Source organism: Notothenia rossii (assembly GCF_949606895.1).
Source record: "Notothenia rossii genome assembly, chromosome: 11".
NCBI lineage: Eukaryota > Metazoa > Chordata > Actinopteri > Perciformes > Nototheniidae > Notothenia > Notothenia rossii.
This window is the reverse complement of record NC_136910.1, coordinates 41,673,434-41,689,900: the sequence shown is the minus strand read 5'-3', so window position 1 is coordinate 41,689,900 and position 16,467 is coordinate 41,673,434. Positions and strand designations below refer to the sequence as shown.

General features: G+C 38.7%; 1 protein-coding gene across 2 annotated transcripts; it reads right to left on the bottom strand.

Moving 5' to 3' along the window:
- Positions 1-1,956: 1,956 nt before the first annotated feature.
- On the bottom strand, positions 1,957-15,676 carry antxr1b (ANTXR cell adhesion molecule 1b). Of its 2 annotated transcripts, XM_079659142.1 has the most exons (18): positions 15,180-15,674; positions 12,523-12,594; positions 12,362-12,433; positions 12,152-12,233; positions 11,994-12,027; positions 11,680-11,759; positions 10,888-10,956; positions 10,720-10,800; positions 10,560-10,620; positions 10,250-10,348; positions 8,723-8,792; positions 8,547-8,625; positions 7,500-7,595; positions 7,363-7,404; positions 7,151-7,243; positions 4,789-4,947; positions 4,041-4,121; positions 1,957-3,383 (listed from the first exon to the last, which is right to left on the bottom strand). In XM_079659142.1, exons 1-18 carry the CDS (start codon positions 15,332-15,334, stop codon positions 3,006-3,008), a joined length of 1,803 nt encoding a protein of 600 aa, XP_079515268.1. In that variant the 5' UTR covers positions 15,335-15,674; the 3' UTR covers positions 1,957-3,005. The 2 variants fall into 2 exon arrangements, with proteins under 2 accessions (XP_079515268.1, XP_079515267.1); XM_079659141.1 differs by having other exon boundaries at positions 10,560-10,800; positions 15,180-15,676.
- Positions 15,677-16,467: the final 791 nt, after the last annotated feature.

Here is a 16,467-nt window from a genome sequence, read left to right as displayed (position 1 = left end):
TGTGTCAGACCCCTAATAAACCAGCCAAAACATGCGAGTTACAGCTTAAAACTACTCAAGGGAAAAGGGATTAATGGAGTTAGTGTGAAAGATGAGCTGCTTGGTTTTATTCAAGGATACGCAAAATCACACGTGATTTAGTAAGAAATAAAGAGTGGGGACATGGAAACGGGTAGAGTGAGCCAGGTCATGAGCTGATTTGATCAAAGTAAACATGTCAGGATGTGTGTACGTAAATGGAGATAGATAAGTCTGTAAATCAATGCTGTGCCAGCTGCTGCGCTTCATGATGTCTCTGTAGAGCTGATCAGCTGTGACGTCTGTGATTGCTGTTGTTTGTACGCCAAAGAAGATGTGCCACTGGCCGAGTTCAGTTCAAGTTAAACATATTTGTGTGTAGATCGAGAAGTAAGCTGGATTTGATCATTCCCTCTGCAGAAAACTATGATCCAAGTCATGCAGCTAAACAGGCTAGATATATTATTTGTGATCTTATATCTAAAACTTGTTGATCTTTTTTTAGAGAATACTATACTATGCAATTGTTTTGTTTACGATGATTGAGATGGTTTTAGGAATATAACTTTTGTTCTTACCCAGTCGATCATATAGTTACAACTGAAACCTGATAACAGAAAAAAAAAAAACTTTGAAGTGGCCCCATTGGTCTTAACGGGTTGCAAAATTCCGGGAATTTTCAAAGATGGAAACTTTCCATGGGTATAAACTGGGAGTTTTCAAAATCGAAGGTTAGCTCTTCATAGGGAACTTAAAAATAGTTGGGGAAAGTATATTTTAGCATAATCTTGACTAAAACAAACAGATGCCATTCAAGTACACTTGAATATCCATGCAATAGCACACTACTTACTGCATGGCTATTGAGACCACACAAAGGTTCGCAATAGGCTCACAAATGTGAGAGTGGAAAAACTGGTTGGCATTCGGGCAAACCTAAGACTCTCTGAGCCTGACACAGAGCCATCCTCAACAAGGCTGGACAGTGACACTGAAGAGCAAGACTCAGTGTGATGTTGATGAGGCCCAGGAAGAGCCCGTTGACTGAAAGGGTTTAGCCAAAATGCAGAGGATTGCTTGAAGGAAGATTAGCTTTTGTTTAATGGAACTTTTTGGAGGGAGAAGGGCTCTTTTTTATTTTTTTAAATAATCTGTTGAAATGTCATGTTTTTTGTTTAATTTTGCATCGAATATTTCCAAAATTCCCCGGCTTAACTTCCCATGGAAACTTTCCGGAAATGTACCGGAAACTTTCCGCCCCTTTGCAACCCTAGTCTTAACTCACCTATGCTCTTAAATAGGAAGGTATCATTTAATGTTTTTGTATAAACCACCTCTTCACTGTGTGCAGAAGGATGTTTTATAGTGTTATTATAAATACTCCTACCTGATCTTGATGGCATCATATTTTGTATTTATAGTTTTTGTTCTTAAATCTGAATGCTTTTGTTTCTGGCAGTTTCCTCAGACACGCCTCCATGAGCTCACAGGACTGCACAAAACTTAGGAAAGCACATGGAAAATATATATCAAGATGTACTTTTTTAGATATGATTGGAATAAGACTCTTGGCTTGTTGCAACATTCCAAACTCTATATCAAGTTCCATTCTTCTAGCTCTAAGCACATTTGCCAAACTCTTGTAAATAAAGATAATTGTTTTTACGATATTCATCCTAGTGTTAATCCATCCACCTTCTAGCTGTTTGCTCATTTCCTGCAGTGCCAGCCAGGAAAGCAGAGCAGCCCAGATGGGCTTTTCTCTGCAAATTCCTCCAGTTTTTCCAAAAGTAACTTGTGGTGAGCAGAATATGTTTGCATGCAGCTGTCCGGGGAGTCTTTACCAGGTAAGAAAAGTCAGTGCTTTCTCCCTTAATGAATGTGGACGGTGCCCCAAATGTGTTTCTGAAAGCTAACAAACTCAACATTTAGAACATCTCTTGTGAATTCATTTATCTTTATGTATTTAAAAACAATGTTAACTTGCTCTAAGTGTATGAGTATTGACACCCTCTGCTGTGTATACACTAAAAAACGAATACAATATATCCATCAGAACATCTGAAACATACTAATAAAAGGTTAAACCTAACAAATCCTGTGAATCCATTGAAATCATAAAAGGATATACATGTGATGTGATTGTGATTTAACGGATTTTCATTTACAAAATATACATTTTCCAAAACAGCACTTGCCAAACAAACTTGCATGTTTAAAACACATGACACAGTTACTGAGCCGCCGGACATCCTGCTGCTAATACTCTTCTTTCTTTTTTATCTCCACTGCATTAAGTAGTGATGGGAATTACGGCTCTTTGAAGGGAGCCAGATCTTATGGCTCCGTTCCTTTCCGAGAGCCGTTCAAAAGAGAAATAATCACCAGGATAATGATTGACTGTATTGCCAGAAATCTACTTTTACTCACAGAAAATGTATAACTTGCTACATCTCTCAGCCAGCCAAACTACTACTCAAGCAGCATGCGTTATGCCATCATCTACGGAAAATTGGCATTCAGGAAAGTAAGTTCCTTTAAAGGTGAGTGGGTTTATTGCAGGCAGTGCACCAACGATAAAAAGAACGGCTCTCACCAAGTAGGACTCGGTTCCCTTCGTTCGTACCAAAGAGCCGTTCAAAAGAATCGGATCGTTCGCGAACGTCACATTACTAGCATTAAGCAGTGATCAAAGATTTGCATCAAGTAAAGAGTAAAATGTGCGTTTATACAACTCCAGAGCGTATCGCAATGCTTGTCAGATTTGATATTTGGAAGAAATGCTTCATTAGCATTTAATAGCCAAAGATGTGCTCGCTACACTATTTACTTTCTATACTTAAAAATTCAAGTCATAGTTCTTGGCACATCAAGCATGAGCTGCTTGTGGAGGAAAAGTGATGTTCAATGATCAGCTGCAGCCTCGAAAAGGCAACATTTAAAAGTCACTCTGACAGAGAAGACGATCCTTCTCAACATTTCGTTTTTTAATCATCATCATCATGATTGGGGCGTGGAGGAGGCCGTGAGGGAGGAGGCGCTCTGCACGGGGCGGGACCCTGAGGAGGGGGCGGTAGGGAGCCGGTTGGGGACGGGGGTGCAGAGACTGAGCTCAAGTTAGAAGGAGGCAGGGCTCTGTTGGGAGGGGGGGTGTACGGAGGAAGGGTGGTGAAGTCCGGGGGAGGAGTGGACGGCAGAGGGGGGAGCGTTGAAGTGGGCGAAGGGGGCAAGAAGGTGTGGCTGCCCTCTGACGGACGACGCTGGTAGCTGTGGGGCAAAGTGTAGACGGGCGTTGAGGGGTGGTTGTAGATGGGATAGTGAGAAACAGGGTAGGGTTTACTCCGGGTGAAGTTTATGCACTTGCCCTGTAATGAAGAAAAAAAATAAAAAGTCATTTCAGGTCATTGTGGAAAGAAAAGAAAAGACAACAATCTGCAGATATTCCATAAATCTGAATCTGCTGTGGCACATTGGCAGGCTTGGAAGGGTACAGCTTTCAACTAACGGAAAGAGGAAATTCCTCTGTTATTGAGTGTCATGGAAGAAAATAGTATTCCTGCCAGCCCAGTCGAGCAGAAGCTGGGAGTGGAGCATGACCTACGCCAAATGACTTCTCCAGACACAAGTCTTCCTGCAGAAACAATGCTGCGGTTGTTTTTTCCTTTGTCTACTCGCTATGCCTCCTGAGGGTTTAGCTTGAAGTCAGTTTGAAGGAGCTTTGACTTTTGAGTCTATGGAATACGTCTTTAATGTCATGCAGATGAAACATCATCTCGTTTTTTCACTTTGCTCTTTGATCCTTCGCTCCAAACTTCTTTTGTTCCTCATTTCCAGAGGTCATGAATTTGAGATCTGACCAATCTTTACACGTCTGCCTGCCAAATGAAATATCTGGTTAACTATCCTTTTTATTGCTTTGCTTTTTAGTTAATGCGTTCTTGTCTTAACAGAAGTGATGCAGTTTTTCATTAAAGAGGAAGAATCATAGCATATTTTCCAGTTATCTCTGGCGTGTCTCTCACCTTGTCTCCAGGATGAGGTCTCATCACAGACACTCTGTCATAGCCTTTTCTCAAAAACACATACAAAGCGTCCAGTTTGCCCTGGAGAAAGATTAGCACAGATGATAGTACAAATATTAAACAGCAGATCATACAAGTGACCTCTGATAACAAACAGATGATCAACATTATCTGTGTGTGTCGTGTCCCGCAGTGCAGCGTTAGTCTGTTTTCTCTGCCAGGCGGCATCTGCTCCACTCTTTGCTGTCTTTCTTTTGATTCTTGCATAGGAAGCTTTATGGTAGAGCGATAGATAAACAAAGAAAGTATTTTTGCTGGAAATAACAGCCGTGCAACAGATTCCTTAATAACGGGTCAGTTCGGTTCATGTCTGGTTCTTATTAGCATCCATTCAGCTGACTAATATGCTTGGGAACACATTTGTATTAACTATTTCCTGGTCACACATCATCCCCAGGAACACTAAAACTAATACTTTTTGATTATGATGGATGGACGTCATTGTCAGGAAGAGGTCTTTATGTTTCGAAACATCTGGAACTTACATCATACTGTAGTATATTACATATGTTAACGTTATGTGATCCATGACATGGAAAACATTTTCCAACAGTTCTCAAACTGGGCAAGACCATGCTATGTGGATACAAACTCTCAAAAAAACTATAACAACCTAAGATAAGACTTGTTTTGTCAATTTAAGTATATTTAATAACGTAATAAAGCTCAAACTATATAACTTTAGCACCTTTATTGGAGAGTACCACTTCTTTGGGCGGACTGATTTGTGCACGTGGTAGTAAGGCCGCGGTGGTTCGTACTCCTCCTCTGGCATCACAACTCGAGCATTTTTTGCTTTTTCCAGTTTAGCTCCTTCTTCAGTCGAGCCTTTATCTCCCCATCGGACCTGAATAAAAACAAAAGTTATCAGTGCTCTAATAAGACAAGCAAAATATGTGTTTAAATGAGTTGAATTTGAAGTAGGAATACAGTCGATAATTGTATTCGTTTATATTAGCTTCAGAATAATAGAGCGGCTAGGTTTTAGCCACGTTACCTCCACCATATGTCTTCACTGACATATCTCAAAAACTGTTTCATGACATTTTCCCATTTTGTTTTGTTCCTAGACAATAAGTCCATCTCACTTTAGAGATCTACTGACCTTTACTCCAGTCCCCGTGCATATGAGCTTGACATTTTTGGTTTCTGGAAAAGTGTCTCAAACAACTATTGGATGGATAGTTGTTGTTTGTTAAACTTTCCTCTTGCGCCATGGACTGGTTAAATGTTTGTGTCCCACACTTAGTTGTACTGACCTACCTTTTAATGATGACATGCAATCAGCCTCAGCTATACTTTGCTCTATTTGCATTTAGTCTAAATAGTTAATGTTAGCATGCTAAATACTGTAGCAGCTAAAATAAGCATGTTAGTATTGTCTTTCTGAGTATGTTAGCATAACTATAACATTTAGCTCAAAACGCAGCTGTGCCTAAACACAGCGCTTAGACCTTAGATTTAGAGAAGCTTAGTCTTGTTACATTGAATATTTTGAGATAATAAGAACGTTCTATTTACATCAGCTAAAAAAAGGCATCTGGATCATTTTTATGCCAGTGCATGCAATGATTTCAACTGTTGTAAATTATGTCAATCTTATTGCTACAACGGGCTGCTTTATTTCTACATATGAAAATTACTCTTTTCTTGCCATCCACATAAAGATGAATTCAACCCAGTCCTCAGAAGTTGGCTCATTTGCCTCAAAATGTTATTTCATTGCAGTTTATGTTCCAAAGTTTGGGATTTTTTCCAATGCCTCTGAGAGCAGCATTTACTTTAAGACCTATTTTCTAGCTTAAAAACTACATATTCAGCATAAGAACCAATGCTAACGATAATCTTCCTTCCCACATGTAAAGAATGTTTCACTAAAAGCAGATTTGTTATGTTTCTTTTATAATTAACTGAATGCTCGGAGAACAGGAGAACAACTAAAAAAGCCAAAGTATATAAGAAAGATCCATCACACCAGGATTGAAACCAGTCCTGTCAAAGCAACCTTGGAAGATCATTATTCAGATGTACTCCCTTGCAGCTGCCACAGAAAAGCCATGAAAGTTTAAACCTGGCAGAAAAAGCACTTAAATGAGGTTGTGCATATTTTCCATTGCTCTGTTTGGAAGTGGTGCCGCTTCAAGTTCACAGCACAGAGTCCTCAGGCTGCACTGACAGTCTGTAAAGCATTTCACACCAAGAGAGTGATCTCCTTTCTCCTAGACACATATTGTGACATTGGGACGTATGTACTTTCTGATCATTTCTCAGAATCTATCAGGTAGCTCAGATGTCTGATTGCCTCTTACTATTTCCCTAGAAATCTCCAGACATTGTGATTTCTTCCTTTCCACACACAATTGAAAGCATTCTTGCCTTTTACCATCTCAAGTTGCAAAATCCAAGCCTTTCCACAAGATTCCTCTAATAGGCACCTTTACTTCTCCTGAGCAGAAAACCAAAGAAACTTGCCTGTTTCTGTAACAACCACGAACAAATCATTCAAGCTCGCCAGAAGAGTACACATCCTGGCATTTGGTAAATCTGTCGTCTCTGCAGTTTACGGGCCAGATCTTGGCCTCAACTTGACTCTCACTGGCTCTCCAAAGAATAGAAAGCACTACAAAGTGACTCAGCCGCTTCCAGCATGGACTTGCATACTCATCTCTTTTAAGGAGTTACTCTTTTCCTGTTCCACTTTGTATTGCCTCTGTCATTGATTGATCTTTTTTCAAAGTAAGCAGGAGCTAGAATCATGGCTGCCACATGTTTCTTCTATGAACCTGGAGCTAGCTGACTGATGCAGATATGCAGTGGATTTCATTCTTATATTTATAAAAAATCATATTTAATTTAATTCAGCATCTATAAGCATAATTTGCTGGTTTGATGTTGATTCAATGTAAGAATTACCTCTTCTGATTATAGCAGCTTTGCAACAGGCTGCAAACATTTTGCAATATTAGTATTCTATTTTGACAAGTTAACACAAAGTGAAACACTAAGTTTAACGACATAATAAAGTATTTTTTATCTGGGTTTCCTTATACCTCCATTCTTTTGATGCCTCCGACTCCACGTCCTCCGTAGTACGAGGCGTCCACTGTGGGCCACCTCTTCTTGGGAAAACCATCCTCGTCATCCTTTAAAAAAGAAATCAAGGAAGCAAAACCATTAGACTTTGCGAGACAAACAAGGCAATAATTACTGTTATGAAATTAAAAAGGGTGCAGAAAGGGGAAAACAATTATTAAGCACTTACGGAGCTGTCCTCTATTACTGGAGGAGGCGGCTCGTGAATTACCTGTCAACATGAAAAATAAACATATAATGGTGCAACCTGACATAAACACAAATGTGTATGTTGTTCATCCACAAGATCCAAGATGGCTGCCGTACCACGGTGCAGCAGAGAGGCCAGAACCACCAGAGCAGGAGGACGATGAGCAGGAGCAAAAGGATGAGCAACGCTATGGCAACAAAGGTCCCATCAGACTATAGAGCAGGAAAAAGAGACAGGACATCACCAGGGTAAGGTCATTTGACTGTACTGCATCAAACCAGTACACAACTTTCTAACCAACATGTTGCTTTTAAAATACTGAAATACATCATGTGTTGTACTTGTGTTTAAATGAAACTACTTTAACAAGTTTGCAACTGAGACTAGAAGAAAGAGTCATTTATGAAAGTGGTGGTAAAATAAATTAAGGTACTTATACTTTACTGTAATTCAAGTATATTTTGCAGCTTTATACTTTTACTCCACTGCATCTTACAAGAAACTATTGTACTTTGAACCTACTACTTTAACAGAAGTTTGACAGCTTTTGTATCTTTACACTTTTTACCCATTCTCTCCAGATGTGTTTATTTGAATGTGTCTGATAAACTAATGGATAAAATATTCCTCTGTGGCTTAAAACAATTATTCTTCAGATAAATAAACTATTTTACTATTTGGAGTATTATTATTTGGACCCAAAGCTCACAAGGATTGTGTAAGCCAAACATTAGTTTCCCAGGGTTTGCAGAGCACCCATGAGGCCATAAATCTGGGATTAGCTTTGATTGAGACTTGATCTTTTCTAAACATTTCTCTCATTGATATACTCTCAATTGTCATTCTAAACAACTGTAACTATTTATTTGCTGGACTACCACAACTCAATAAATTCCCTCCAAATGTAACATGGGCTACGGTTCTTGCAAAAACTATAACTATAATAAAATGGAAAATAAAACGGAGTAAGAGCCTCAAGTTAATAAAGATGCTTACATGTGTGACAGGAAAGAAACAACTAGAACCCTTACTCTATGCCTAACCCACGTTTTGTCATGCAATGTTTCAATATGAATAGTACGAGTCAGAACAAAGTGTAGACTGGAGTTGGAATATATCTATAAGCTTTGTGTGAGTTCAGCTTTGCTTTGAATTGCACTTACACATGTGACTGCAGTAATTGTGACGGAGCTTGATACGAAGCTCAGGCCATTATTCATGCTGACGTGGAGAGTGGCACATCTGTACAAATGGAAGGGGGAAAAAAAGAGCAGCAATGATAATGTATTCAATGCGACCCAGTCATCCCCATCTGTAAACGCTTACAGTAATAACTTACGTTCCCTCTTTTTCCAGTACAGGAGCCGGGCACAAAAGGTAGGTATCTTTCACCACCAACGGTCTTTTCACTGTGGAATAAATAATGTTATCATGCTGTAATGAACTGTACATGCAAGGGTCAATTACAGATGATAACTGGTGAAAGACAAAGTAGTGAAAGCTGCAAAGGATAACTTTTGCTTGATGTTTCTCTAGCAGTCATGAAACTTCACAAAATTCTAGCCTCCAACTTTTTTTTTGTTATTCAATTCCTGGACTTCCTCCCCTTATGGAAAAAGTAGCAAATTAGGGCGGTTTGCGGTTTATTTACCCTGGCTGAGTGAGTGTCTAGTGTGTGCAAAGACACTGCTTCATGCCTGATGAGATCCACATTCCCCTCCAGACATCTGAGAAGCATTGAGCGTATTACCAGCTGATTCAAAGGAGGGCTAGATGGTGTTGATGGTTTTTTTAAGAGGAGGGCCGACAGGGATTTTAGTCATTGAGAGCAACTAAAAACTGCCCACCCCTCACCGACTTTGAACAGTGCTGTAAATGGCTGCTGATTAAAACGGCTGCTGTCTATATGTATATATAAATTGTATTCAAACACCCAATGTTGTGGTCTTGTCAGTCACTTCACTATAATGTGGACAACGGAGGATGAGGTGAAAGTGTACTTATACATGTTGCCTTTTGACAGACCAACCATTTGCTCTTGTTTGCGGTAAAAACTCCATATCCAACTATCACATTTGACATAATATGGCCTTGTATATTTTAAATGATGGACTTCTATGTGTGGTTTGGTATTTGTCTAGTAACACACCAAGCAGACACAGCAACATTAGCATTCATATAGCAGTAAATCCAATTTGCACTCTCCGTTTAGCTTGGTTTTGGTCTCCACCAACTAAGTATTTGGCTTTTTAGCTGCTTAATGCCCTGCTATGTTCACCAGATAGTCACTAACTTTGTCTGTCTGCTGTTTGGGTCTGAACAGGTTGCACTGTGAGCCATAAACCCGAAACAAAGAGCTGAAAGCTAAAAAAGAAAGAAGCTAAAATGCTCTCTAGAGCTGAGGGGAGTGCAGCAGACTAATGGGAAAATCGGATGTAGGTTTGTCACTATGAGTTATTGCTTTCACATTACACTTAGTAGAATCATGGCTGCCACATGTTTCTTCTATGAAGCTGGAGCTAGCTGACTGATGCAGATATGCAGTGGATTTCATTCTTATATTTATAAAAAAATCATATTTAATTTAATTCAGCATCTATAAGCATCATTTGCTGGTTTGATGTTGATTCAATGTAAGAATTACCTCTTCTGATTATAGCAGCTTTGCAACAGGCTGCAAACATTTTGCAATATTAGTATTCTATTTTGACAAGTTAACACAAAGTTAAACACTAAATTTAACGACATAATAAAGTATTTTCTATCTGGGTTTCCTTATACCTCCATTCATTTTAGTTATATAATAAGCATTTCAAAGTCACAAATAAAGAAATCCTACAAAAAAGAATCCAGTGTATATACTTACTCAAAGTAACGGTGTCATTGATGCGGAAGCTGCAGAGTACTTTCTGTACGTCTCGGGTGTGAAGGAAACCATTTCCTTTTACTACCACTTCGAAAGATTCTGAAATGGGATTAAAGGGACTTTATTTTATAATTATTTACTGTCATTTGTCCTTCCAAACGTTTTATATTGTGTATTTTGAAAGGCCTATAGTCATAAATGTAACCTAAACTCTACATCATATGCTTGTATGTCTCTTTCAGTTGAATAATTATATCTAAATATGAGTTGTATAATGCAGAATTATTTTTAATAAAATGTTTGTGTGTACCTCCTGCACAGATGCTGGACGGCTCTACAGCCAAGATCTCGATGCATGACCTCTTCAGGATCTGAAAGGGGAAGTATTTGCAGAAAAATAGGAACTCAAGGTACAGTAGGTTCAATTTAGCAATTAAATATTTAACCATTTTTCTGTGACATAAAATTACCGAGTCGATGACTCCGTGTAGCGCCTCAAATCCGTCGTTCACCGGGAACACATGGTCCTTACTGTCAGCTATCGTTGAAAGCTGTCAATGACGATTCAATGATTATAAGTTTGCACTGCTCAATTCATACATTAATAAACCGTTTTATTAGTTACCAGATTAATGTACCTGGGTTTCATTGAAGTCTTTAACCCCGACACAATACACAGTGGCACCCAACTGGCGAGCTCTGCCTGCCTGAGACATTAAACAACACAGGTTTTTTAATGATAGGTCATTTTGCAGTTCTATTTGATGACTGAGTTGGTATTCATATGTTTATGAATCATTTGACTGTGATACAGAGTATTTCATGGTGTAGCATAGCCTGCCCAAGGACTGCAAAAGCAAATGATTCAAAGATTATTGATTGTTGTCCCTGTGTAATGAAGACTATATCTGAGTAAATGAACTTCAGTAGAAAGATGACGGCTCAGTCAATCGGGCAGAAAGTGCAGGTTTCATTGCTCCTTATGGGCTGCAATTTTAACGTTTTTTCCACTCGTAGAAACGCCTCCTTCAGTTATGTTATGCCTTTGACAGCTGCTTGAAAACATCTGTTGTGACATTGCAGAGTCATGTGGTCACAAGGGCAACAACCCTGGTGTTTACACACAGGATAATACAGCAAAGGCTTTCCTGACATGAGGTTCAAATGTTTATTTATGCTTTTAAGTTTCTATTTTTACATCATTTTTGAATAGGGGAGAAATATAGCTAGGTGATATGATACATAATCACATGATGGTAAAAAAAAGTCCCAATTTGCAATATTATTACTGTCTTTTTGAAAAAAAAGGATCAGTTTTAGGAGATATTCATTCTCTATTGAACATTGACTGTTAAACTGCACTAAAGCAATGTTTAAGTAATGCTAACACCATGCATTTAGTTTGAATCCCTATCTGGTTTTCATGTCACCTCTCTTTGTGCGAGGTCAAACTGATTTTCCCTCAGTTCACCGTCCGTCAGGGCGATGATAACACTGGCTGTCCGGTAACCTAAAAGCCAGAAACAGAGAGGGAATGGCGGTTTAAATAATGACACAAAATCCGTCTCATCAAATATTATAAAATAACTTTCCTTTGATGGAAAGCACAGCTGTGATTCGGTTGTTATTTTTGATTATTCTAACACATGTTTGAATTGAGTTGTGATGAATGGATCAAATATACTTATTACTACTAGAAGTCATGATTACTGTAAGTGCTTGGAAAGGAACATTTTTTACTCACCATCTCCGGTCCCGTAGTAAATTTGCTCGCTGGCCTAAAAGAGAAGTTTAGAGGCGTCAGTGGCAATATATTTAAATTGGTCTCATTTTAAAACGAGTTAGATGCCATCCTGTTGGGCAAGCAGGATCTGCTTCTCATTTATTTAACAGATGTCTTACTTTTTGAAAACCTTTGTCCATGAAGGTGTCTCCACCAGGATGCACATTGTTGAGCTCCTCCAGCCCGGCCCGGATCTGCTCTCTGATCATTGAGTATATGTTATTTAAAATTCAAGGAGATAGCACAAATTGCATTTAATTAAGCAAAGGAAAATACAACACATACATTCAATCTTTAAGACATTTGCATGAGGCTGTGTGTGTGTGCACCTGTCTTCTGTCAGTGCCATGAGAATCCTTCCTTCTGTTGAAAACACAATGAAAGACATCCGCAGCTGAGGACTATAAGAAAACAAAACAGCAAGAGACGACAGTCATGTTTTACAATATATAGTTTCTCTTTCAAATCTGACGTTTCTGCTTGGACTTACCTGATGAACTTGTGAGCCAGGTGGTCAACAAAGTAATAAATCTCATTCCAGTGTTGTTGCACACTGCCAGACCTGAGAAAGGGTCAAAGAATACAACTTTCTTATAGAAATTCATAAAGGTAGCTGTCCTTAATGCCATATAGTTTGCAGAGGTGGGAAGTAGTGGAGTATAAATACTTTGTTACTCTACCTAAGTACATTTTTCTGGTATCAGTACTTTACTCCACTACTCATTTTTCTGACGACTTTTTACTTTTACTTCTTACATTTTCAAAACAGGTTTGTTTGTTAGTTTTAATCTGTGTTTGGTGGCGTCATCATTATTATTTAGAGTCATTGCGTGCCTATTGATTTGAACACGATCCGTGTATCCATCATTTCCTGGTCTTCTCTAAAGAAGAGGGACCAATGAGAACTTTGTCGTGTTGCCGTTGTTCAGCATGGAAACATTCATTAGCTAACAATGACATTATTGTTCTATTAATATAAAGTGAGGTCAGGTACTCTTTAAAACAGCTGCTAGTTATGGGTACTTTTTACTTAAGTACATTTCGAAGCCCATACTTCTTTACTTTTACTTGAGTAAAGAAGTTTAGTCAGTACTTTTTTACCAAAGTATTTTTTAAACATGATTATCTGTACTTCTACTTGAGTAAAGGATGTGTGTACTTTTGCCATCTCTGATAGTTTCTATATCTGTCAGTCATGTGGTAGTATAGGCAGCAGTTGGTCATAAGTTGTTATGAGATAAAAAATATAGAAAAACTTCTTCTTCCATTTGCTTGTTTACTCAGAACTACTGTTAAAAGCCCAAATATATTTAGTTTATTATCTTTTAAGACAAGGAAAAGAAGGACATTTTCACATTTGAGAGGCAGTTACAGCTAATTGTTTTTGCACTTTTTGGTTAAGTAAATTATAATCCATTGTCTGAATTGTTGCGCAAAAGAGCTGCACATTTAATGTTCCTTTTTAGTTTTAAGTTGAATGATTTACTATGCTGTAGCTGCTTTGTTATAATATATTTGTTTATCTTTTGTCGTGAGTTTTAAGCTTTTGTATTTTCTTATACAGTAAGTGCTGATGCTTCACTTTTCCCCCATGTGGTTTCACGGATATTTGCATAACAAACAATAAGAAGTGCCACGTCAATTTTCAAATGAGCTGAACTTAATGTCAAGTCCTGATTTTAAAATATGTTGCGGACTCAAGTAACAAAAAGAAGAAGACACTGTTAAACGGAAGTCAGCCATTAAAGAGAAATTACGAGACACTTATGTAAAACGTCTTCTCATTCTGCACTGCTTCTCTTCTTCTCCCTCTTTTTTTATGTTTTCATTTATCCTGTGATGTGAGTCCCAGTGCAGATGTGCTGCCAAAAACTTTGGATCTCTGGAACATCTGGCTCTAATGGAGAAAGGGTTCTGCAGACTGAAGCAGAGCTGGACTCAATGTGGAGTCCTGTCGGTGAAACGTGGCCGAACTTCAGAAAGTACCAATGGAAAAAGAGATTTCTGATTTATAGTGTTATCTCCTGCATTTATTTCATTGGGTATTTATTTGTCAAATGGTCTGGTTTTTTATATATATTGTTTTGATATTTCTAATTCATCAGGATTCCCTGCAGGGCACTTTATTATTGAAGTGAAAGCATCAGCACTTTGTAAAGTCTTCATCACTGTGTAAACTGTATTTTCCATCCAGGAGGACATTACTATGGCCTGGCAACTAAACATCAACACACTGACACATGACTGGAAATGACCTGTTGAGGAGCTTCACACTGGCTTCAGTTTCATGGAAAGGGTTACCTAGCCCTCGTGTCAACACTCACAGGGTTCTAGAGATCTGTTCCTTTGTTATGAGATATACATAGAGTTCTAGGCCAAATGTGCCTACCGTTTTCTGATTTTATGTGAGGATGTGTTGCTTTTCTTTGTTTTTTATGTTTTTAAACTGATTATCTTTACGTTTTTAACTGTTGGAAGAACAATGGAAGACATTTTCATGGAGCCACCTGAGACTCAGGGAGGATGAGACGCATTTTTTATAATTTCTGACATTTTATAAACCGAATTGCTAATCGATTGATCCAGATGTCATTTACACTATGATACTTCCATCTGGTGGTTATCAGTTAGTCTATATATTTAATCAATATATTTTAAGAATGTCCCTATCAAATTAGCCATATATAAATAAAGCAATCTGCAGATTAACAATGAGAATATTTGTTGCAAATTGGAGCTGCTGGATGTTATGGTTGATGCCCTAAACATCCTTTACCACAAGAAATCCTCAGATCTGGAGTGTTTCACTCTTCTGCCTTTTTATTTAACCTTTAGTAAACTTGTTATCCGAAAGGTGACATTTCACAATAAACATCCACATGTGCCAGCTGTGTTGACAGAACTGAGCTTTGTTTTGGCACTCTAAGTCACACACATTATCCTTTATGTCTGTCCCCAGCACAAAACCAGTCGTATTTTCACTTGACTTAAAGCTGCTTGTCATTTCAAATCTTCTTAATATACTACAGTAGCTCCTATTTGTCACGCAAGTAGCCCGTTAATGCCTCGTGTTTGCACCTGTGTCTTCAGAACAACCTCAGATGATTCATGCACCGATCATTAAAAGTTTAATAAAGTAGCACTCACTTGTCCAAAACAAAGTAGAGGTCAAACCCTCCGTAGCAGGACGAGCCGGCCTCCCTCCTGCCTTGGCTCTGCCCTGTGCTGCTGACCACCAGGACCACCACCAGCATGCCCAGTTCCACACCGAGCAGGACCTGCCTGCACCAGCACTGGGACATCACCCCGGGTTAAAGAACAGGCACCAGCTCAGCCAAAAAGAAGGTAAAGAGTCTCCGATTGGAAATGTTGGTCCACTCTCCCTCTCACGCCACACTCATGCAGTCAGCCATGCTGCACATGCATTAAAGTCCTCTCTGGATCAGCGTCCCATCTCCTCAGCAGCAGATGTGTGCTGGCAGAGTAGGAGTGGAGCTACTGGGACTCAAGACTTCAGCTCCCTCTCTCTCCACGCTCAATCTTTTTAACCCATGCTGCCATGAGTTCACATAAAAAACGTTTAAACAGTTTTTTTTGTGTTTTTTAGCAGCTTTTACCAGACAATTGTTCTTGCTATTAACAGCAATCAACACAAATGTGCATGCACTTTTTTTGCAGGTTTACTCAATTCATTACCTACCCATCAGTGCCACTTAGTGGTGGGAGAGGTACTCGGATGTTTGACTTGGGCGAGTAAGAGTAATTAGTTACTTTTTATCTTTAGTGGTAAACGTATGCACTATAAAAATCATTGTTGTTAAATATGTAATATCTTCAGTTTAGTCAACTGTATTAAAGGTAAGAACTTAACCTACGAAACACTGGAATAATTACATGTGCTGTCTCTCCTGAAGTAACTTTATACCTAAAGGTTGTTGTTGTTTTTTAAAAAGTGTTTCTCTACTTTAATTGTAGCTCCCAGCTCTCAAAATACAGGCTATTTTGAGAGCTGGGTATTGCATCAACCTTCAAAATAATCAATTAAAAACTAAACTGAAGTGACAGGCCTTTCACCAAAATGTAAAAAATTAAATATGGCAGTAGTCCTTTCTGTCTTTGCCAACATAAACAGTTCCTAGTATAAACTGAATATGCATGGCACTGTGCAGTTGTAAAATAGCTCAGGTTAAGAGCAAAAAACAGGATTTATCTTCTAAAAGGTGATATATTTAGGAGTCAATGTGACATCCACAGAGTGGGGTGATATAAGGAGGACTTTAAACTCATCACACTCAGTAAGTGGTTCCCTACCTTTATTTTTGCTCACTTTTTAAATCCGCTTAACAAATTGTCTTAACAAATTGTCTTAACAAAGTACAGTAGGTGTGTGTGGAGTGGACCCTGTCACCTGGAGGTGGTATATAGGGTCAAGAAT